At 45.3% G+C, this 23,881-nt stretch overlaps 1 protein-coding gene across 1 annotated transcript in view; it reads right to left on the reverse strand.

Moving 5' to 3' along the window:
• Positions 1-6,115, reverse strand: part of LOC118389131 (3-oxo-5-alpha-steroid 4-dehydrogenase 2-like) — a 7,350-nt gene extending 1,235 nt beyond the window's left edge. The window contains exons 1-5 of the mRNA XM_035778916.2: positions 5,591-6,115; positions 3,329-3,492; positions 2,614-2,715; positions 1,383-1,533; positions 1-1,184 (exon numbers count right to left, since the gene is read on the reverse strand). The exon at positions 1-1,184 is cut by the window's left edge and continues 1,235 nt beyond it. Coding sequence (XP_035634809.1) covers positions 1,118-1,184; positions 1,383-1,533; positions 2,614-2,715; positions 3,329-3,492; positions 5,591-5,868 — 762 coding nt within the window. The 5' untranslated portion in view covers positions 5,869-6,115 and the 3' untranslated portion in view covers positions 1-1,117. The remainder of the gene's footprint in view (positions 1,185-1,382; positions 1,534-2,613; positions 2,716-3,328; positions 3,493-5,590) is intronic.
• Positions 6,116-23,881: the final 17,766 nt, after the last annotated feature.

Below are 23,881 nucleotides of genomic sequence, written 5' to 3' on the forward strand. Positions count from 1 at the left end.
CTGAATAGCAGGTTATAATGCAAATCGATGCTTCTTGACATACACGTTTTCCTTATGCTTGTGGTTATAGTTGAGCCAAGTGCCTTTCAATCCCATACTATCTGTATGCATACTATAATTAAAAAGTGTAATCGTATATGCAGCAGTTATTAATCACATATTATTTGATAAACTGCATAAGAAAAACAAACAGACCATGTTTTTTTTCAGACCCAAGGTAAATAAGCAGAGATTTAATGAGCCTTTCCAAAAGTGAAGAAGGCTCATCTGTCCAAGAGATACCTTTTGCACAAAGAAGAAAAGGCTGTCAGTCATCCCTTTCAACATAAAATATGTTATTCTTTCAAGACCTACCCACCACCCCCCTTTCTCTTCACCTCGAATTCTTTATCCTTCATTGAGCTTTGACCATGATAAATGCTGCCACATAATTCATTCCTCCAAGTATTTTGGAGTATGGCATTACAGATATGTTGCTGCAAGGGTGGAATATGATAGTTCTGAGTACAATGAGATGATAGGTTCAATATGTCTAGTTACTGAAAGCTAAAGCCTGGTCAAATGGGCTCCACAGAAAAGAGCAATATAGGACAGGCGGCTATGGAACCCTGACCTGTTCACCGGACGTGCTACCTGTACCAGACCTGCTGTGTTCAACTCTAGAGACAGCAGGAGCGGTAGAGATACTCTTAATAATCGGCTATGAAAAGCCATCAGACATTTACTCCTGAGGTGCTGACTTGTTGCACCCTCGACAACTACTGTGATTATTATTATTTGACCATGCTGGTCATATATGAGCATTTGAACATCTTGGCCATGTTCTGTTATAATCTCCACCCGGCACAGCCAGGAGAGGACTGGCCACACCTCATAGCCTGGTTCCTCTCTAAGTTTCTTCCTAGGTTTTGACCTTTCTCTGGAGTTTTTTTTTTGCTTGCTGTTTGGGGTTTTAGGCTGGGTTTCGGTACAGCACTTTGAGATATCAGCTGATGCAAGAAGGGCTATATAAATACATTTGATTTCAGAGTTCAGTAAATGCCAATATCATGGCTATGACTAATGATTTTAGCTAGGTCAGTCCATTTATTAAGGCTTCTCTGGTTTGCTGTTCTTCTTATAATATGAAAGGTATCACAGCTTTCCTCGACCGAGGGTAGTCTTCAAACTTCTCTTGGTAGTACCTGAAAGAGAATACAGTGTCAGATTGAAGGAATCCTACTGCCATGCTTTTCCATTGTAAAATGCCAACAAGACAGTCCGGGCTTATTGCTTTGCTGAAAGATCTATAGTTGTATCAATACCAGTGAACACGGGTGTATCAGTGTGAGTACGAGCATGAAGAGATTACAGAAGGCTCTTGAGGTTGGAACTGTCAGTACCTGTGGTGGTGGTAGGCCCGCGGTCCAATCGAGCACATGGTGAAAAGGGCAAAGGAGAACGTCGTCAGGGACCACGTTGCTAGGGCATACCCGCACCACTCCAGAATCTCTCCAAAGAAGTTTGCTCCGGAGACATACTCAAACATTCCCCCTGGAATATAAAGTGTCAGACAGTTATTTGAGTACAGTAGTAATGAAGTAGGGTCTGTAAACTCATACCTTAAAAGTAGTTCACAACATTTCAATCCCTGACCTTTTCAGACCCTACTTCACATCTGTTACATTTTTCTTGACCCAGCACCCCATGTCAAGGGATCCATTGTTTGAATATACTACTTGAATAGTTAATTCAACCCGAAGGTGGGTGAAAACAGATCTGCTGTGGCCTTTTCTGTTTCACTTTTCTCCAGCTTGTTCCGCATGGTTCTGATAATAGTTGCAAGATGTTCCTTTTGAACCTTTCCGTTAAGTAATGGCCCAGAAAGCTGGAATGTTTGCTTCCTGTGTCTGAAGTTTCTTGGCCAAACTTTGAATGCCTTGTGTACGTTGCTCACAATCTTCTATGACCCTGGTGATTGCATTAGCAATTAAAGTCCCAATGCAGAAGTTTCTGGGTAACAATTAAGTACCTTACTGTAATAGAATTCCTAATAAAATGGTCAAAAACAGCTTTTTAGCAACAACAAAAAATCTGTCTCAATCTAGAATTTTGCCAGGACTGTCTGAGTGGGGAGGGGGAAACTGAAAACAAGCTGTTATTGGCAGAGAGGTTTGGAACTCTGTTATTGGTATATTAACCAATTTAGCACATGGTGATGTCACCATGGAAAGCCAAAACCAGCAATTATCAGGAAATAGTTTTTTTTTTCACACTTCACACTTTACAGGGTTAGTGTCATTAGCTGCTGTACAGTATGATAAAAAACACAGGAAAAATGCATTTTGACTGCACTGGGCCTTTAAACATCTTTTGATCTGCACAGGCATAGATAGCCCTTACAAAGCAAAAGGAAGTAGAAATAAATGCAAAATGTCACATTGACACCAGAATTTTCCGAATATGCTCTGCTTGTTCTGTTTATCATCACATGGTTGTGTGGACAGTGGCTAAGTAAAGAGTACAGAACATGGTTATTTGGCTAAAGATCCACGTTTTTGCTATTGTTTCACAAGATTGGAACATATGCCGAAACACTGCTGGACATCTGTTATCCAGAATTCCATCTTGTACCTTTTGGAATCTTGTAAACAACCTCTCCGGGTTTTCTCAAATGTAGAAGAATGTGGTCACTGTGAATGTTGATGGCCATTCCCAGGAAAAACATCAGCAAACCTGAAAAAAACAATACAGGTGCTTATTGCAAACCAAATTCTAGTTCTATAAAAAACTCAAATGTATGAGCTGTTAAAAGCTTTCATGCTGGCAGAAGCTTGTACAATGCAACCCCAAACTCAGACTGTCAACAAAACATTATTTCTATTCTTGTGGAAGAATATTGTCAAAATAGTCGTCCCATATCCTGCTGGGACCAAGAAATGCATGTTTTGAATGACCAATAAACACACAACATTGGCAAGGAGGAAGCAAATGCAAACTTGTTTCGTCACAGTTCCAGGCTGAAAGCCTCGAAGTTCTCTGGCCAGATTAGAGTCTCTCAGACTGCACGGCTGCTTTTCCTGTTGTGTGTTTTCCTAACCAGTTACATTTTTTTTTATGATCTCAGACTTAATCTACAGTAGCTCTAGCAGTTAGCAAATGTTACCCTTTAAAGGTTGAAATTACATTACATTGTAAATACATCTATTGCATTTATTTAGGGCTTCGACATAGGATACCAAATGACTGCCAAATGTCTGTGAACATCATCCAGGCACTGTAATATTCTGAATACGCGCTTGGAAAAGACTGCTAAACCATTTCCGCTTGGATCTCAGATCTCACTTACCAGTGCCTAGACGAATGTCGGTCTGCCACGTGTCATCGTACGTGGCACAGTGGAGCATGTAGTGGCCTTGGAGAAAACCGTTGACGGAACAGAAGACTAACGCAGAGAAGACAATGTAGAGAGGGGAAGGGCGGCCTTTGGTCAGCAAGGAGTAGATGAACGTTCTTGTAAAAAAATATATATATATATTGATTAAAGAAATCAAGTCAAAGATGGGTTAATATAGCACTGCTGTGTACAAACTGTGAGTACCTGGAAGCCATGCAGGGCCGTGTTTCTTAACGTAGATAGAAATAGATTATGTAGAACAAACATTCCCCTGTAACAAGTAGAATGAGGGATCACGTCATCTCTTCATTACATTTCTATCTGCAACTACAACGTTGTGCCCTATACTGATCGAGTGGGTACTGTTTAATGGTTCCCCTCCCTTCTCCTTACACCCTGAGCCTCTAGTCAATCTACATACATAATTCCCATTCCCTGTAACACTAGTAAACAGTGGAACAGGATTTTAGTTACATTCTGGGGCACTTCTGTTCTGACTTCTGCTCCTTTCTCTCCTGTTTTTTGAGTGAACTCCAGGTAAGGGCTTATGTGCTTGGTGGCTCAGTTGTGAGTTTGATGCACGTTCAATTCCCTACCATGTAAATATGTTCACACCCGGTCTCCGTTGAGTGTTCTCCACAGGTTTTGACTATATAAGAGATTAGACAACAGTAGGATTTACTTACTAATGGCATTGCCTACTCCAGATGATTCATTTTTAAAATCATATGAGCAAAAAATATTTAATTTTATTTTGAATGCTAAGCCAGACTAAATTAAATGTGCCTATTTATATTTTACCTTTATTTAACTAGGCAAGTCAGTTAAGACCAACATCTTATTTTCAATGATGGCCAAGGAACAGTGTGTTAACTGCTTTGTTCAGGAGCAGAAGGACAGATTTTTACCTTGTCAGCTCGGGGATTCAATCTTGCAACCTTTGGGTTACTAGTCCAACACTCTAACCAGTAGGCTTCCTGCCGCGCCAGTTTGGGGGGCTAAAATGATTAAATATTAAAGCTTTAAACCTCTCACTAAAAGCTTCACTCATACAAGTTATACTTAAACCCAAAATGGTTCTGCAGTAGATTATTAAGAAAAGTTTTTTGTTCAAAAATTGATTTTTTTGCCTTCATACAGATTACAACATTTCATTTCCGACTAATTGAAAATGAAATTTAGTTTAAAGTATTGCCCTTTCTGTCACGTATACTCCCTCCCCAGCCTCTAGGTCATCAGGCTGCTGATTATCCCGCACAGCTGTCACCATCATCTCGTGCACCTCATGACACTCACCTAGACTTCCTCACCTCCTTGATTATCTTCCCTATATCTGTCACTCCCCTTGGTTCTTTCATCAGGTGTTATTGACTCTGTTTTCATGTTGGTGCGTTGTTTGTGTTTTGTGTTAATTGTTTATTTTATTTATTAAAACTCTCACTCCATTGAACTTGCTTCCCAACTCTCAGCGCACTCGTTACACTTTCTTAAACAAGCCATACAAAGCTGGTTATAATTTCAGTTTTATCCTCAAGAAAAGATAGAAAAAATAATACAACAAATACTATGGTTAAACTCAAATATAATTAATGATTAATAAAAAAAACATGATGGAATTTTTAATTTTTTTAAATAATATTTATTAATTCTATTATGAATAGAAATGGAGGAGCTATGTCACATATGCAGTTATCGAAAATATATGGGAATATCTGCTCAATCCAAATTTACCAGGAGGCAAAGGGAGAAGGTAGGGAACTTGTTTGCCTGCTGTATATTAAATATACATATTGTCTGAAAAGACTTGGCATAAATAGACAAATATACCAGTTTCATCTGAGGACCAAAAAATTGACATCTCTATACAGGCTGCAAAATAAATGGGAGGAGATTTTTGATGTACCTATTCCATGGCACATGGTTTATAAACTGCTACAAAAAACTACACTTGACTCAACACTTAGTTTTTCAATTTAAATTATACCAAATTCTTGCAACCAACCTTAGCCAAATACATTTAAACTCAGTTTTCACAATTCCTGACATTTAATCCTAGTAAGAATTCCCTGTCTTAGGTCAGTTAGGATCACCACTTTATTTTACAAATGTGAAATGTCAGAATAATAGTAGAGAGAATTATTTATTTCACCTTTTATTTCTTTCATCACATTTGTATACTTACAGATCGGGGACCAATCTAATGTGTACACATACCTTTGGAAATAGTGCAGACAGAAGGTCCAGAGAAGAAGGTCTTTGCCCAGGCTGGGCTGTGTGTCAGTGGATAGCAGAAGGAGCATGGGCACCAGGAAAGAAGGCAGTTCCTGGAGGAACCAGGCCAGCTTGGCAGGACAGGTCCTCCCTGGGGTCCCATTCGAGGTCACGTAGCGTCCATACGGGGTCTGGGTCCTGGTCTGCTGAAGGAGATACGCCACCGCACCGACGATGAACCCCCAGCTAAGGAAGTGGATCACATTCTCCTTGCACTCCATTATTATCCCCCTCTCCTTCTCTCCTTTCTTCTCCTTCTCTTCCTTCAGGTCCTCGTGTCCAGCAACGCTTCCATGGTCTCCACTCTGTCAAGATCGAGTAGCCTCCATCTGTGTATGCTGGTGTGAGACGTGTGTGAATGGGAGAGGCACACTTTCTACTCCCAACTCCTCCCCTTTAAAACAACGGGAGTCTCTCATGTTTCAGTCACTGTTGAATCTGAGAAGGGTCATGATCTTGCTGCTTTATGTAAGTAGTTTGTATGTAACTTCTCTGCACTACTATTATTTGAGTGTGAAACATCACCAAGATTTTTTTTTTTTTTTTAAACCTAAGGAATTATTACATTATATACATATTTTTTGTGATTGTTTTTTTAAAGTAAAGGATAACTTACATGTACAATTGCAGAACAAATAGACCTAGACAAAATCATTAACAACATTGCCCTCCAGTCTTTGCCTACCACATATACCACTATACTGATGTTTTTCTAATCATGTGAAAATGATGTGTGATCAGAGTTGGCCCTTGGCGAATCAATCTCCTCAAGAATGTATCAAATCTGCCACGAGGCACTCTGTCTGGAAAGGGGTCAATTGTTTCAAAGGGAGCTTGGTAGTCTTCCAATGTCAGTGACATTGTACTGTGAGAGAAGAGCAGGTTTTGGTACTCACGCATAACAGGGATGACATAATCAGATTACAAAAATTAAGTAACTGTAATCGGACCAAATTACTTTAAATAAATTGTTTAATCGGATAACAGTTACATTCTTAAAAACAGCTGGTTACATTTTCGATTATTACTCCATATAATATCAAGATGCAAGTGTTTGCCTCAAACACACTAAAATGGCAGGTTTTCTGAAAGCTGTGCTGAGCCACACAGCCCGGGAATTTGATATTTTCTAATCTATTTGAAAACTCAAAAATGGCCAAATTTGCTCTCCTTGGTTGCTTTCCACTGAAATTATTTTTAAACCAAAAACGTCAGATCCCCACTTATGGAGAACCGAATCATCCCACGTTTCATCAGGATCTTTGTGTGAAAAGGACAGTAGTCAACACAGCTCCATCCAGTTCATATCTCATGCACTGGGATGACACACATGTCTGATCAAATCAAATTGTATTTGTCACATGCGCCAAACACAACAGGTGTTGATCTTACCGTGAAATGCTTACTTACAAGCCCTTAACCAACAATGCAGTGCAAGAAAGAGTTAAGAAAATAAAGTAAAAAATAATACAAACTAACACAATAAAATAACAATAACGAGGCTATATACCGGGTGAACCGGTACCGAGTCAATGTGTACACTAAAACCTGAAGATGAAGATTTGTAAAAGGTAAAAGGGATATTGAAGAAGGAAGGCTATCACTCTATACCCTGTGGACAGCGCTTAATTGGAGCCAATTTCCTCCTACAACAGGACAATGACCCAAAGCACAGCTCCAAACTATGCAAGAACTATTTAGGGAAAAAGCAGTCCGCTGGTATTGTGTCTATAATGGAGTGGCCAGCACAGTCACCGGATCTCAACCCTATTGAGCTGTTGTGGGTGTAGCTCGACTGTATGGTTCCCATCAAGCCAATCCAACTTGTGGCAGGTACTTCAGGACGCATGGTGTGAAATCTCTTCAGATTACCTAGAATGCCACAATTATTATTTCAATTAAAAATCATTATTTATAACCTTGTCAATCTCTTGACTATATTTCCTATTCATTTTGCTACTCATTTCATGTATGTTTTCATGGAAACAAGGACATTTCTAAGTGACCCCAAACTTTGGAACGGTAGTGTACGTGTTTTTGCCATTGTATTTACACAATTGAACATCCAAATGATGATAAAATAATCTATTGGATTCATTGCATCTTTTGTTATTGAAGTCTTTATGTTAGGGTGAGTCAGACATTCAAATGACCATTTCCTCTTTTACTGGCCAGCTCGGTGTAGTAGGCATATTATTGCACATCAGATAATGAGGGTTGGGAATAGGGTTGCACATTTTGGGGAATATTCAGAGGTGGAAACATTCTGTGGGAATTCATGGGAATATGTGGGAATTAATGGAACTGTTTGCAAATGAATATTAATACCATTTAAATGTAGATGTTTTTTGCATGGGATATACTGTATATATTTTTTTAAGTAAACATGTATAGAAACAGGTGAATTAACACTCATCAGTTAGCAGGCTCAAGCAAGCAAAAAGCCACATGGTAGTAAAAACTTACCAGCAGAAATTTTAACAAGTTAGAAATGATTTAAACCCACTTTGCTGTATGCTATTATTTGCTAGTTAACAAAAAATAATGTATGTCATATAAAATATATTCACCCCACCCAGTATTGTAATCAAATCTTACCAGAAAGCATGTAGTCCTTGGCTCAGACAGTGTAATAGTGTGGGCTCAATAGCATCTAATTAGTGTGTAAGATCTTGAGAATCAGCTGTGCATGTGATGGAAGAATGGACTGTGCATGCAGAGGGTTGCAATTCCATTAAATTGGGGATAGTTTAACCAAAATATGCCACAAGACCTAGAAATTATTTGTGTATCCCACAAAAAAAAGGTTTACTGTTATAAGCTAACATTTTTAATGAATGTAAGCGAAATTCTCCAAATTCCCGGCCTTAACTTCCCATGGAACATTTCGGACACTTTGCAACCCTAGTTGGGAATGCTTTCCCTGGAACTTGACAGTGAATCTGACCTTTTAGCCGGTATGCCATTTAATCAAGAAGATGCAGCAGACAGGTAAGTCAGCACTTGGCCCGAAGATACTGTGGAGTTGGGAGAGGAATTAAAGAGGAAACTGATTGGTCTGCAACATAAACTGAGGAGGCAGGTGCTGTCTAACCAATGAAGTAATCCACTAATTTGTTCCACATTTCTTAACTGTTTTGAATGATTTAATGTTTCAAAGACATACAGTGCCTAAAGAAAGTCTCTTGAACTTTTACATTTTGTGTCAGTGCCTCAGAGTTTCATTCATCCCCCCACACTTATCTACACACCATACTCCACACTTATCTACACACTATACTCCACACTTATCTACACACTATACTCCACACTTATCTACACACCATACTCCACACTTATCTACACACCATACTCCACACTTATCTACACACTATACTCCACACTTTTAAGGAGAATTTGTTTTTATTCTGGAAAAAAAATGATATATAAAAAATACAAAACTGAAGTATCATAATTGGATAAGTCTCCACCCCCCTGAGTTAATACTTGGTCTGTTGGGATAGGTCTCTACCACCTTTTCACACCTGGAGTTGGCGATATTCATCCATTCTTCTTCACAAAACTGTTCAAGCTCTGTCAAGTTCCTTGGGGAGCGTTGATTGGATTTAAGTCGGGACTCTGACTGGGACATTTGCCTTTTTATTCCTTAGCCACACCACTGTAGCTTTGGCTGTTTGCTTCAGGTCATTAACATGCTGATAGGTGAACTTCCATCCCAGTATCAGCTTTCTTGCAGAGGGCAGCAGGTTTTCCTCAAAGGCTTTTCTGTACATTGCTCCATTTATTTTCCCTTCTATCCTGGGGTCTTATTTATAAATGTTGTGTCGATTTTAAAGTAATTAAATATCACTTTCTTTAAAGACTGCACTCACAAAAACATTGATTTATAAACTCATACATTCGCACGTTTCAGACCTGTCGTAAAACTGCGTGCATGAATGAACATTATGACTCCGCCCGAATAATGACCACCATTCACCTTTTATGGTGAGAATTAACGCCCTTATTTGCTGTGTACTTTGGAAGTATTGTAATTAGGCCAACACAGGATCGAAAGGAAATAGCAATTGCGAACTTGATCTAATGTCTTTCAAGGTTGTAATGTTGTGCGCTGAAAGTCGGGAAGCAAGTTCAAGGAGTGAGTGTTTTAATAAATAAATGGAACATAATACAAAACAAGAAACTCAAACAGCACACAGACATGAAACAGAAAAGATAACGCCTGGGGAAGGAACCAAAGGGAGTGACATATATGGAAGGTAACGTAGGTGATGGAGTCCAGGTGAGTCTGATAACGCACAGGTGCACATGGTGACAGGTGTGCACCATAACGAGAAGCCTGGTGACCTAGAGGCCGGAGAGGGAGCACAGGTGACAGAGGTGCTGAAACAATATTTTCTATTGCAGTGACATTTGCTGTAGCTGAAAGACAAACACGATTGCAAATTGTTGTGGACCTGTAAACATATCGTTTGAATTCAATCATTTTTTGCATTAACTTTTTCCCGAACCTAAATATGCTGCAATACCCTCAAATTCTGAAACATTGTCTGCTAATTGTTTTTCTTCTATACATTAGGTCTACTTACAGTGGTAGCCTGTGCACTTCCATGCAAAATATCAACTGTCTGTTCACCTGGTAAATTATACTGTATGTTATAAGGCTACTTTTGCCTTCCTGCAATGCTATACTACACTAGAAACTGCGTGGCCTACATCAAGTTCAGTTTTTATTAATGCCAACTTTTGCGTGAACTGGCGCACACGTTTTAGGGCATATTTTGTGCTTACACAACATTTATAAATGAGGCCCCTGATGAGTGCCACAGTCCTTGACGATGAGAAACATCCCCATAACAGGATGCTGCCACCACCATGCTTCACAGTAGGGACCGTATTTTTTGGGTGATGTGCCATGTTGGATTTGGGCCAAAATTACGCTTTGCATTAAGGCCAAAAAGTTTAGTTGGGTTATAATGATTAATGGCTTCTTTCTTGCCACCATATCATACATGCCAGATTTGTGGAGCAGAGGAGGCTGGTCGGAGGAGCTATAGGAGGACATGCTCATTGTAATGTCTGGAATGGAATAAATGGAAACTGAGTCAAACATGGTTTCCATATGTTTGATGGTACCACATGTTTGATACCGTTACATGTATTCCTTTCCAGGCATTACAATGAGCCTGTCCTCCTATATCTCCCCCCACCAGCCTCCACTATTGTGGAGTGCTTGGGATATTGTTGTCACATGCACACTTTGACCAGTCTTGGCGATAAAAGCCTGTAGCTCTTTCAAAGTTGTCATTGGACTCTTGGTAGCCTCTGATCAGTCTCCTACTTGCTCGGTCTTACAGTATTGAGGGACGGCCTGATCTGGGGAATTAAGCTAAAGGGAGTGCCAGATAAAGGGGAGGTAATGAGTGAGGTAATGGAGTCCAGGTGTGCCTCATGATGCGCGTAACAATAGTTGCCAGGTCCGGCAAGGTCGAACGCCAGAGGGGAAGAGCGGGAATAAGCGTGACAGTAAACCCCCACCCCCGACGCATGGCTCCAGCCGCAGGAAATGTCTGCCAGAGGGATGGCCTCAAGGACAGAGAGCGGGCCTGTCCGGGTAGCGAAGATGGATATCACGGATGATGTTGGGATCCAGAATGTCCTCCACCGGAACCCAACACCGCGCCTCTGGGCCATACTGGAGCCGACCCCAACAACGTTGGGTGTCTAGTGGGGATCTTACGACATAGGGGATGGAGGGGTGTCATGGGACAGCATCAGTCAGGGGACCAGGAACCACCAGCCTGAGAATGGAGACATGAAAAGAAGGTGAGATACAGTAGTCACTGGGAAGCTGTAACCTATACGTCACCTCGTTGACCCTCCGGAGAACCTTGAACAGACCCACAAATCGGGGGCTTGACTTCTTGCAGGGCAGGCGAAGTTGGAGGTTCCTGGTAGAGAGCCAGACACAATCCCCAGGATGGAACATGGGAGTCTCACTGCTGTGGCAGTCTGCCTGCTACTTCTGACAGTGGGCGGTGCGCTGGAGTCTCACTTGAATGTTGCTCCACACTTCTTCTGTGCGCCTGAACCACTCATCCAACGCAGGAGCTTCGGTCTGTTCCATGGAGTCAAGGCTGTCTGAAAACCAAAAACACACTGGAAGGGAGTCAGCCCAGTGGAAGAGTGACATAACAAATTATGGGCGTACTCCACCCATGGAAGAATTCGGGCCCACTCTCCCTGCTGGTCCTGGCGGTGACTCCTCAGGAACCTCCCCAGATCCTGGTTCATCCTCTCCACCTGCACGTTAGACTGAGGCCTATACCCGGAAGTGAGGCTGACCATAACCCGGAGCTTCTCCATAAAGGCTCTCCATACCTGTGATGTGAATTGGAGGCCATAGTCGGAGATGATGTCCTCCGGAAGGCCATAATACCGGAAGACCTGCTGGAATAGTGCCTCAGTGACCTGGAGAGAAGTAGGGAGATCAGAGAGAGGGATGAAACAACAGGATTTGGAAATTCTATCCACAACCACTAAAATGGTTGTCACGCCCTGGCCTTAGTTATGTGTTTTCTTTATTATTTTGGTTAGGCCAGGGTGTGACGTGGGTGATTTATTGTGTTTCGTCTTGTATAGGGGTTTATTAGATTTATGGGGTTGTGTTCAGTGTAGTTGTATAGTTAAGTATATGGTTGCCTAGAGTGGTTCTCAATCAGAGGCAGGTGTTTATCGTTGTCTCTGATTGGGAACCATATTTAGGCAGCCATATTCTTTGGGTATTTTGTGGGTGGTTGTTTCCTGTCTCTGTATTCTCTGCACCAGTTAGGACTGTTTCGGTTTTGCCACGCTTTCTTATTTTGTATTTGTATAGTGTTTTCGTCTTTATTAAAGATGCTTAACAATAACCACGCTGCATTTTGGTCCTCCTTTCCTTGCCAGGAAGAAAACCGTTACAATGGTGGTGAAACCGTCAGAGGATGGGAGATCAGTGACAAAGTCAGTGGATAGATGAGACCAGGGATTCTGAGGCACGTGTTGGGGAAGAATCAGAATTAGTTAGGTAACATTCATAAATAAGATGTTTTATTTACATAATAATGATTATGTGAGATATGTCATTAGGATTGCTTTAGGGGCCCAGAGAGGGGAGAGGTCAGGCTTGTCTTCATATGGGAATGTGTCTGTAACTATTGTATGTCCCCTCTGAGGTAACCCTTATCTTGATCTAGTATATGACCTAAGAGGCTCACTGTCTTAGTGAGCTTGTCCAGGAGGGGTGTATTTGAGATGGGAGTATCTAGAATTGACAATTGATATATGCCATTGGATGAGATAATGTTTTGGTACCAAGAACTAGATAAGAACTTTGTTTAGGAGACCAAACTGAACAATAATTTATAGCTAATGCTATCTAGCTATGGGATACTCCTCTTTCAAGTAAAAGGTTATTTGTGTAATGTTCCTAAGATCTGTTATTCGTCATGGGAGTTGAGATGGGTGTGTCTTGGCTATGAATGATACTAAGAACTGTTTTGTAAGCACTCTCAGAGAATTAATTTATAGACACTGAATTGATCTGAGAATCACAGGGCTTATGGTGAAGCTCATATAATTAAATATGGACTTTATAATATAACTCTGTGTAATGAATTTCATTTACATTTACATTTCCTCCTCTTCTTCCGAAGAGGAGAGGCGAAACGGATCAGAGGACCAATACGCGGCGTGGTAATTGTCCATGGTACTTTTTTTAATGCGTAAAGGTACACATGAACAAACTAACAAAAAAACAAGAAATGTGAAAACTCAAAACAGTCCTATCTGGTGCACACACAGAGACAGGAACACTCACCCACAAACACACAGTGAAACCCAGGCCACCTAAGTATGATTCTCAATCAGAGACAACTAATGACACCTGCCTCTGATTGAGAACCATACTAGGCCGAAACATAGAAATTCCCAAAACCTAGACAAACAAACATAGACTGCCCACCCAACTCACGCCCTGACCATACTAACTAAATACAAAACACAGAAAATAAAGGTCAGAACGTGACAGTACCCCCCCCCCAAAGGTGCGGACTCCGGCCGCAAAACCTTGACCTATAGGGGAGGGTCTGGGTGGGCGTCTGTCCGCGGTGGCGGTTCTGGCGCGGGACGCGGACCCCACTTCACCATTGTCTTAGTCCGCTTTATTGTCCGCCTCCGTGGCTTTCTCACCATGGCAACCCCTCTCAATGACCCCAGTGGACAGAGGGGCAGCTCGGGACAGAGGGGCAGAAGCTCTGGACAGAGGGGCAGGGGCTCTGGCGCCTCTGGGCTGAGGGGCTCTGGCGCCTCTGGGCTGAGGGGCTCTGGCGCCTCTGGGCTGAGGGGCTCTGGCGCCTCTGGGCTGAGGGGCTCCGGCAGCGGCGCCGGACAGGCAGGAGGCTCCGGCAGTGGCGCCGGACAGGTGGGACGCTCCGGCAGTGGCGCCGGACAGGCGGGACGCTCCGGCAGCGGCGCCGGACAGGCGGGAGGCTCCGGCAGCGGCGCAGGACAGGCGGGACGCTCCGGCAGCGGCGCCGGACAGGCGGGGACGCTCCGGCAGCGGCGCCGGACAGGCGGGAGCACCTGCAGGGAGGAGACAGAGAGACAGCCTGGTGCGTGGAGCTGCCACAGGAGGCAGCGGCGCCGGACAGGCGGGACGCTCCAGCAGCGGCGCCGGACAGGCGGGAGGCTCCGGCAGCGGCGCCGGACAGGCGGGAGGCTCCGGCAGCGGCGCCGGACAGGCGGGAGGCTCCGGACAGGCGGGAGGCTCCGGCAGCGGCGCCGGGACAGGCGGGACGCTCCGGCAACGGCGCCGGACAGGCGGGAGGCTCCGGCAGCGGCGCCGGACAGGCGGGACGCTCCGGCAACGGCGCAGGACAGGCGGGACGCTCCGGCAGCGGCGCCGGACAGGCGGGACGCTCCGGCAGCGGCGCCGGACAGGCGGGACGCTCCGGCAGCGCCGCCGGACAGGCGGGAGCACCTGCAGGGAGGAGACTGAGAGACAGCCTGGTGCGTGGGGCTGCCACAGGAACCACCAGGCTGGGGAGACTTTCAGGAGGCTTGGTGTTAGGAGGAGCCTGAAAGACCGGGCTGTGGGGGAGCACTGGAGCTCTGGTGCGCAACCTTGGCACCACTTCCCCAGGCTGAACAACTACTCTAGCCCGGACCCTCCAGAGTGCAGGCACAGGTTGAACCGGGCTGTGGGTAAGCACGGGAGATCTAGTGCTTACTACACGCACCTCTCCCCTAGGCTCCACTCCCACAGTTGCCCGGTACGAGCGGAGCGCAGGCAGAGGACGCACTGCACCCTCCCAGCGCCCTGGAGACACAGCACGCAGAGCCGGCGCAGGATAACCTGGACCAAGACTGCGTACCGGCGACCAGACCCGCTGAGCAGGCACCATACGCCCTGGCTCAATGCCCACACTCGCATGGCACTCTCGGGGGGCTGCCCTATAGCGCACCGGGCTATGGACACGCACTGGCGACACCGTGCGCTTAACCGCATAACACGGTGCCTGACCAGTAATGCGCTGCTTATCATAAGCACGAGGAGTGAGCTCAGGTCTGCTACCTTGCTTAGTACCACACCTCGTGTGCCCCCCCCAAAAAAAAATTTGGGGCTGCCTCTCGTACCTGTCGCACTGCCGTGCTGGCTTCGCCAACCTCATTCTCCTGTAACCTTCCTTGCATTGCTCCATCGAATCCCAGGCGGGCTCCGGCACTCTCCCTGGGTCGACCGCCCACCTATCTATCTCCTCCCAAGTTGTGTAGTCCAGATTCTGCTCTGATGCTGGCCGCTGTTGTTGCTGCTGCTGTCGTCGCTGTCCTTTACCACGCCGCTTGGTCCGATTTTGGTGGGTGATTCTGTAATGAATTTCCTCCTCTTCTTCCGAAGAGGAGAGGCGAAACGGATCAGAGGACCAATACGCGGCGTGGTAATTGTCCATGGTACTTTTTTTAATGCGTAAAGGTACACATGAACAAACTAACAAAAAAACAAGAAATGTGAAAACTCAAAACAGTCCTATCTGGTGCACACACAGAGACAGGAACACTCACCCACAAACACACAGTGAAACCCAGGCCACCTAAGTATGATTCTCAATCAGAGACAACTAATGACACCTGCCTCTGATTGAGAACCATACTAGGCCGAAACATAGAAATTCCCAAAACCTAGACAAACAAACATAGACTGCCCACCCAACTCACGCCCTGACCATACTAACTAAATACAAAACACAGAAAATAAAGGTCAGAACGTGACACTCTGACTTATGTGTGGTTTGCTCTCTCATGATTTGGTAATACAGGAAATTTCCACAACACACTGGAAGGAGTTTCCCTGCTGGAGCGTGCCGGTGGGATTCGGTTTGAGCACATATGTTACAAGAGTTGACGTATCGAATAACGTCCTGTGCCAAGGTAGGCCACCAATACTTCTCGGAGATAGATTGAGTAGTATGATAAATAACTGGATGTCCAACGACGACAGCTGTGTGTGCCCAGGTCAGCAGCCGATCCATTGGTGCAAGCTTCCTCTCCAAAGCCTGGCAAATATCCACATCTACATCCCAGACCACAGGGGCTACAACTCGAGAGGAAGGGGCTACGACTCGAGAGGAAGGGGGCATTCATTACAGGACCCTCTCCCGAATCATGGAGACAGGACAGGGCATCGGTTTTGGTGTTCTTTGAACCTGGGCGATAAGGTCAGTGTGAAGTCAAATCTCGTAAATAAAAGGGCCCATCTTGCTTGGTGTGGATTCAGCTTCCTCGCTGTTCGTATGAACTCCAGGTTCCGATGGTCAATGAGGATAACGAATGGGTCCTTGGCGCCCTCCAGCCAGTCTCCACTCCTCTAATGCAAACTTCACAGCCAGGAGCTCTCAATCACCGATGTCGTAATTCCTCTCTGCAGGGGACAGTTTCTTAGAGTAATACGCACAAGGATACAATTTTTGTGGATTACCTTGTCGTTGAGACAGAACTGCCCCCACGCCCACCTCTGAAGCATCCACCTCCACCACAAAGGGTATCGTGGGATCTGGATGTTTGAGCAATGGGGCGGAGGTGAAACATCCCTTCAGTAGGTGGAAGGCCTCGTCAGCTGCTGTACTCTACACCAACCTATGGGGACTACCCTTGAGGGGAGAGGAGTAGCGATGGTGCTAAAGTTCCTGATGAAACAGCCTCCTCGCGCAGTCCTCTTCTGAATAGCGTACGAAGTGCCGGTTCATTCCATCCGCTGGATGCTGCTACTGTCCAGAAGGTGAGGGCGTACTCAGCAGCAGTTTGGTCCTCCTGCCATAGTTGGTAGTAGGTGCTCAGCCCCCTCTCTGCCCTCCAGTGGATGATCAAAGATACCTCTGCACAGAGCCATGAACCCTTCATAGGAATCCATCTCCTCCTCTCCTCTCTCCCAGACGGCTGTGCCCCATTACAACACCCTGCCAGTTAGCAGAGAAATAACCTTGGCAACCTTGGATCTATGTGGTTGGGGCTCCCATCCAGTGCGAAAAGTAGAGGGAGCACTGTAGTAGGAAGCAACAGCATTTAGATGGGGTGCCGCCATATTTATCCTGGAGGGGCAAACAGGATTCACTGACTTGGGCGGGTTTTTTTTTTACCTTTATTTAACCAGGCAAGTCAGTTCAGAACACATTCTTATTTTCAATGACGGCCTGGGAACAGTGGGTTAACTGCCTGTTCCGGGGCAGAGCGACAGATTTGTACCTTGTCAGCTCGGGGGTTTGAACTCGCAACCTTCCGGTTACTAGGGTTGCTGAATGTGCTGGTGTGATGCTTGCTGGGTTGACTGGTGGTAGAGTGTCCTCCGCTAGTTGAAGTCAATGCCTTTCGGGTATGTTAAAGACGTTGAACACTGCGAAGAACCTCTTCCATAGCCGTCCCCAGTTGCGCCAGCTGGTCATGGTGTTGACGAAGTAGGTATCCCTGTTCACTGACAGTTGCCAGGACCGGGGGTTAGTAAACCGGCGATGTTAAACATCGGAGGGGAGGAGTGGGAGTAGACGTGACACCTTGGTTCTCATGGTTGAGTGTTTGCTTTGCAATTCACTACACAGGAACTGCTGAATTGATCCTGAAATCATGTGAAATCACTGCAATTTAACACAGGTGGATGCCAAATAACTTGGTGTGTGATTTTGAAGGTGACTGGTTACACCTGAGCTAATTTAGGATTGCTATTACAAAGGGGTGGACACTTATCCAACCAAGCTATTTCAGTTTGAATTTGTTTTGATTTCCCCCCTTCAGTTGGAATTTGTGGGGTAGGATGTGTAGATCAGTGGAGGCTCCTCAGAGGAGTTGGGGGAGTACCATCCTCAGTGAATTTCATAAAAATTGTGAAACATTAAGTTATTATTTTTAGATAATACTAAATATATTCACATCACTAAATAAATAATAGATGAAAAGACACTGTTTTGCAATGAAGGTCTACAGAAGCTTCAACAGCATTCTCTGGAGTAGCACCATGGTGTAGCTGGAGGACAGCTAGTTTCCATCCTCCTCTGGGTACATTGCAATGTTCCCTACATTTTTCAGCACAGAGCAAATTTCAGGTCTGCTGAGCACAACTAATTCTGTGCAACTTTCAGCGTGCGTTTACTGTGAACACTTAGGCTGTACCCACTTTAAGTTACAGTTTCAGACAGTGGTTAAGTAGGCTACTGTGGCTATTTGATCATAATGTAGACCTACCAGAGCGGCATCTCATTTTTAAAAAAATAGAACATGCATCCCATAATATTTTAAGATGGAAACAGCTGTTCTATCATTCAGCCTACAGTAGCAGCCAATGTGTGATGTTCAATGTAGGCCTATATTCTATGAAACTAAAAATCAAAAACATGCAGGTCTTGACATTAACCTGTGTATCAACTTTTTCTTCAGACAAAGAGGTGACTGAGAATGTTGTTGTTTGATGCAAGAAAGAATAAATAAACTGCATTATTATTCCCATGCCATTTTTACAGAGAATCAGACAAATTATGGATTTGAACAAATGTGCACGTGGCTACATACAGCTCTCACTTTGATCTGTGGTCCTTCTGTGGCTCAGTTGGTAGAGCATGGCGCTTGTAACGCCAGGGTAGTGGGTTCGATTCCCGGGACCACCCATACGTAGAATGTATGCACACATGACTGTAAGTCGCTTTGGATAAAAGCGTCAGCTAAATGGCATATATTATTATTATATTATTATATTATCTGAAAACAAGCTAATCTACTCACAACCACTCATGCTGTAAACACAGTCCAGTTCAAAGTGAATGGCACAGATCCATATATGGCAATGTTCTATTTGTATATAGGCCCAATGCAGCTCTGATTGGTTATGCCGCACCAGTCTGTAGAGTACGGGCCATGTGAGTCATGTGTGTCAATAGAATCCTACTCCGATGCATTCTGCCTACAAGAAAATCTCTTTCAAAGTTAGTTTTGCATACAAAGTCTTGAATAGTTTGTTGTGTTTCGGTATGTTGCATTGAAAGTAGCTAATATTACGTTGATTCAATCACAATTCCCACAGTAACGGGAAACGTTGATAGAAAGTTGAGTGAACTTGTGCTTAACTGCGCATGGATCATATTTGGTATATTGACTTCAATACAAAACCTAGGAGGCTCATGGTTCTCACCCGCTTCCATATACTTAAAAAGTAATTATGACAACTTACGGAGGATGTCTTCCAACCTATCAGAGCTCTTGTTGTCCACCCAATCAAAGAATGAATCTAGTACTGAAAGCATAAGCTACAGATAGCTAGCACTGCAGTGTATAACATGTGGTGAGTAGTTGACACAAAGAGAAAGACAATAGTTAAATTAATGTTTTTAATGAAGGAGAAGCAAGAGAGAGAGCTTGCTATATATTTTTTATTTTCACTTATTTAGCCAACAAATGCAGCTAGCTAAACTCAGCAAAAAAAGAAACGTCCCTTTTTCAGTACCCTGTCTTTCAAAGATAATTAGTAAAATTCCAAATAACTTCATAGATCTTCATTGTAAAGGGTTTAAACACTGTTTCCCATACTTGTTCAATGACCCATAAACAATTCATGAACATACGCCTGTGGAACGGTCGTTAAGACACTAACAGCTTACAGACGGTAGGCAATTAAGTTCACAGTTATGAAAACTTAATACATTAAAGAGGCCTTTCTACCGACTCTGAAAACCACCAAAAGAAAGATGCCCAGGGTCCCTGCTCATCTGCGTGAACGTGCCTTAGGCATGCTGCAAAGAGGCTTGAGGACTGCAGATGGGGCCAGGGCAATGCATTGCAATGTCTGTACTGTGAGACGCCTAAGACAGCGCTACAGGACGGACAGCTGATCGTCCTCGCAGTGGCAGACCACATGTAACAACACCTGCACAGGATCGGTACATCCGAACATCACACCTGCGGGACAGGTACAGGATGGCAACAACAACTGCCCGAGTTACACCAGGAATGCACAATCCCTCCATCAGTGCAATGAGCTGAGAGAGGCTGGACTGAGGGCTTGTAGACCTGTTGTAAGACAGGTCCTCACCAGACTTCACAGGCAACAACGTTGCCTATGGGCACAAACCCACCGTCCCTGGACCAGACAGGACTGGCAAAAGTGCTCTTCACTGATGAGTCACGGTTTTGTCTCACCAGAGGTGATGGTCGGATTCGCGTTTATCGTCGAAGAAATTTGCGTTACACCGAGGCCTATACTCTTGAGTGGGATTGATTTGGAGGTGGAGGTCCGTCATGGTCTGTGTCACAGCATCATCGGACTGAGCTTGTTGTCATTGCAGGCAATCTCAACGCTGTGCGTTACAGGGAAGACATCCTCCTCCCATCATGTAGTACCCTTCCTGCAAGCTCATCCTGACATGAACCTCCAGCATGACAATGCCACCAGCCATACTGCTCGTTCTGTGCATGATTTCCTGCAAGACAGGAACGTCAGTGTTCTGCCATGGCAAGTGAAGAGCCCAAATCTGAATCCCATTGAGCACGTCTGAGACCTGTTGGATCGGAGGGTGAGGGCTAGGGCCATTCCCCCCAAAAATGTCCGGGAACTTGCAGGTGACTTGGTGGAAGAGTGGGGTAACATCTCACAGCAAGAACTAGCAAATCTGGTGCGGTCCATGAGGAGAAGATGCACTGCAGTATTTAATGCAGCTGTTGGCAACACCAGATACTGACTGTTACTTTTGATTTCGATCCCCCCTTTGTTCAGGGACACATTATTTAATTTATGTTAGACACATGTCTGTGGAACTTGTTCAGTTTATATCTCAGTTGTTGAATCTTGTTATGTTCATACACATTTTTACACATGTTAAGTTTGCTGAAAATAAATGCAGTTGGCAGTGAGAGGTCATTTCTTTTTTTGCTGAGTTTAGTTTCAAACACCCGGCTTGGAGAGGGATGCGATGTTAGCCATAGCCAGTGAGCTATCCTATACTGGAACTCTTCCAAGTCAAGGTAAGCTTTGGATTTATTAATTTATTGTCACCGGGGCCCACCAGTGTAACTTCTAAAATGCTTGCTGTACACTGTACTGCATGATCTGGAAGATTCTGGTTGACTGGCAGATCTGAAAGATTCTGGTTGACTGGCAGATCTGAAAGATTCTGGTTGACTGGCAGATCTGAAAGATTCTGGTTGACTGGCAGATCTGGAAGATTCTGGTTCACTGGCAGATCTGGAAGAGTCTGGTTGACTGGCAGATCTGGAAGAGTCTGGTTGACTGGCAGATCTGAAAGAGTCTGGCTGACTGGCAGATCTGTAAGAGTCTGGTTGACTGGCAGATCTGAAGAGTCTGGCTGACTGGCAGATCTGTAAGAGTCTGGTTGACTGGCAGATCTGGAAGAGTCTGGCTGACTGGCAGATCTGGAAGAGTCTGGCTGACTGGCAGATCTGGAAGAGTCTGGCAGATCTGGAAGAGTCTGGCTGACTGGCGGATCCTGGCAGACTGAAAGATCTGGCTGCTCCATGCTGACTGGCGGCTCTGGCTGCTCCATGTAGGCTGACAGCTCTGGCGGCTTCTTACAGACTAGCAGCTCTGGTGGCTCCGTGCAGACTGGCAGCTCCTTGCAGACTGACAGCTCCTTGCAGACTGGCAGCTCCTTGCAGACTGACAGCTATGGCTGCTTCATGCAGACTGACAGCTCTGGCTGCTTCATGCAGGCTGGCAGCTCTGGCTGCTCCATGCAGGCTGGCAGCTCTGGCTGCTCCATGCAGGCTGGCAGCACTGGCTGCTCCATGCAGGCTGGCAGCACTGGCTGCTCCATGCAGGCTGACAGCTCTGGCTGCTCCATGTAGACTGGCAGCTCTGGCTGCTCCATGCAGACCGACAGCTCTGGCTGCGCTGAACAGGCGGGAGACTCCGACAGCGCTGGAGAGGCGAGGCGCACTGTAGGCCTGATGCATGGTGCTGGCACTGGTGGTACTGAACCGAGGACACGCACAGGAAGCCTGGTGCGGGGAGCTGCTACCGGAGGGCTGGGGTGTGGAGGTGGTACTGGATAGACCGGACTGCGCAGGCGCACTGGAGCACCGAGTCTGCCCAACCTTACCTGGTTGAATACTCTCGGTCGCCCTGCCAGTGCGGCGAGGTGGAATAGCCCGCACTGGGCTATGCAGTCGAACCGGAGACACCGAGCGCAAGGCTGGTGCCATGTAAGCCGGCCCAAGGAGACGCACTGGGGACCAGATGTGTAGAGCCGGCTTCATGGCATTTGGCTCGACGCTCAATCTAGCCCCGCCGATACGTGGAATATACCGCACCGGGCTATGCACCCGTACTGGGGACACCGTGCGCACCACTGCATAACACGGTGCCTGCCCGGTCTCTCTAGCCCCCCGGTAACCACAGGAAGTTAGCGTAGGTCTCCTACCTAGCGTAGCCCTACTCCCTGTGAGCTTCCCCCCAATAAATTTTTGGGCCTGACTCTCGGGCTTCCATCCGCTACGCCGTGCTGCCTCCTCATACCTGCGCCTCTAAGCTTTCGCCGCCTCCAGTTCTTCCTTGGGGCGGCGATATGCTCCAGGCTGAGCCCAGGGTCCTTTACCGTCCAGTTCGTCGTCCCATGTCCCTTTCTCCAGGTGGTGCAGCCTCTCCCACTGCAGCTTCTGCTGCCTCTGTTGCCTCTCCTGTGGCTCCTGCCTGCTGACACGCTGCTTGGTCCGTTGGTGGTGGGTGATTCTGTAACGGTTTTCTAGGTGTGCTGAAGGAGAGTCGGACCAAAACGCAGCGTGTAGATTGCGATCCATGTTTAATCAAACAAACGTAAACACGAAATAACACAAACACTACAAAACAATAAACGTAACAAAAACCGAAACAGCCTATACTTGTCAACTAATACAGCGACAGGAACAAAGACACTAAGGACAATCACCCACAACAAACTCAAAGAATATGGCTGCCTAAATATGGTTCCCAATCAGAGACAACGATAAACACCTGCCTCTGATTGAGAACCACTCCAGACAGCCATAGACTTTGCTAGATCACCCCACTAGCTACAATCCCAATATATACACACCAAAACCCCAAGACAAAACACACCACAATACAAAAACCCCATGCCACACCCTGGCCTGACCCAATACATAAAGATAAACACAAAATACTTTGACCAGGGCGTGACACTTTCTTGAACTGCATTGTTGGTTAAGGGCTTGTGAGTAAGCATTTCACAGTAAGGTCTACACTGGTTGTATTCAGAACATGTGACAAATACCATTTGATTTGATGATTACACCCGAGTTCAGCTAGATGAAGCCAAGAGTGTGCAATGCGATATCGATTGTGTCACGGTCACCTTGATTACTAAAACATTTTATTCGTAGGCTAGGTTGTAGCAACCTCATGATGGGCATAGGGAAAATAAGAATTTAGTATTTCATTAGCAGTGGTGGGAAAAGTACACAATTGTCATACTTGAGTAAAAGTAAAGATACCTTTTGTAATGAACACAATGGGAGACAGAGAGCTGGTTTCAAGCCCAAGCGCAGCAGATGTTTATTTGTAAAAGACCACAGGAGGGGGCAGGTAGCTAGGTCCAGGGGCAGGCAGAAGGTCGTACACAGGGGGTCCAACAAGGCAACAGTACAGGCAGGGAAAAAGCTATTAACGTTGTCCGGGAGATCAGGCAATAAGTGGATAACAGGAAATCC

Source organism: Oncorhynchus keta, chromosome 10 (assembly GCF_023373465.1).
Source record: "Oncorhynchus keta strain PuntledgeMale-10-30-2019 chromosome 10, Oket_V2, whole genome shotgun sequence".
In the NCBI taxonomy this organism is placed as follows: Eukaryota; Metazoa; Chordata; class Actinopteri; order Salmoniformes; family Salmonidae; genus Oncorhynchus; species Oncorhynchus keta.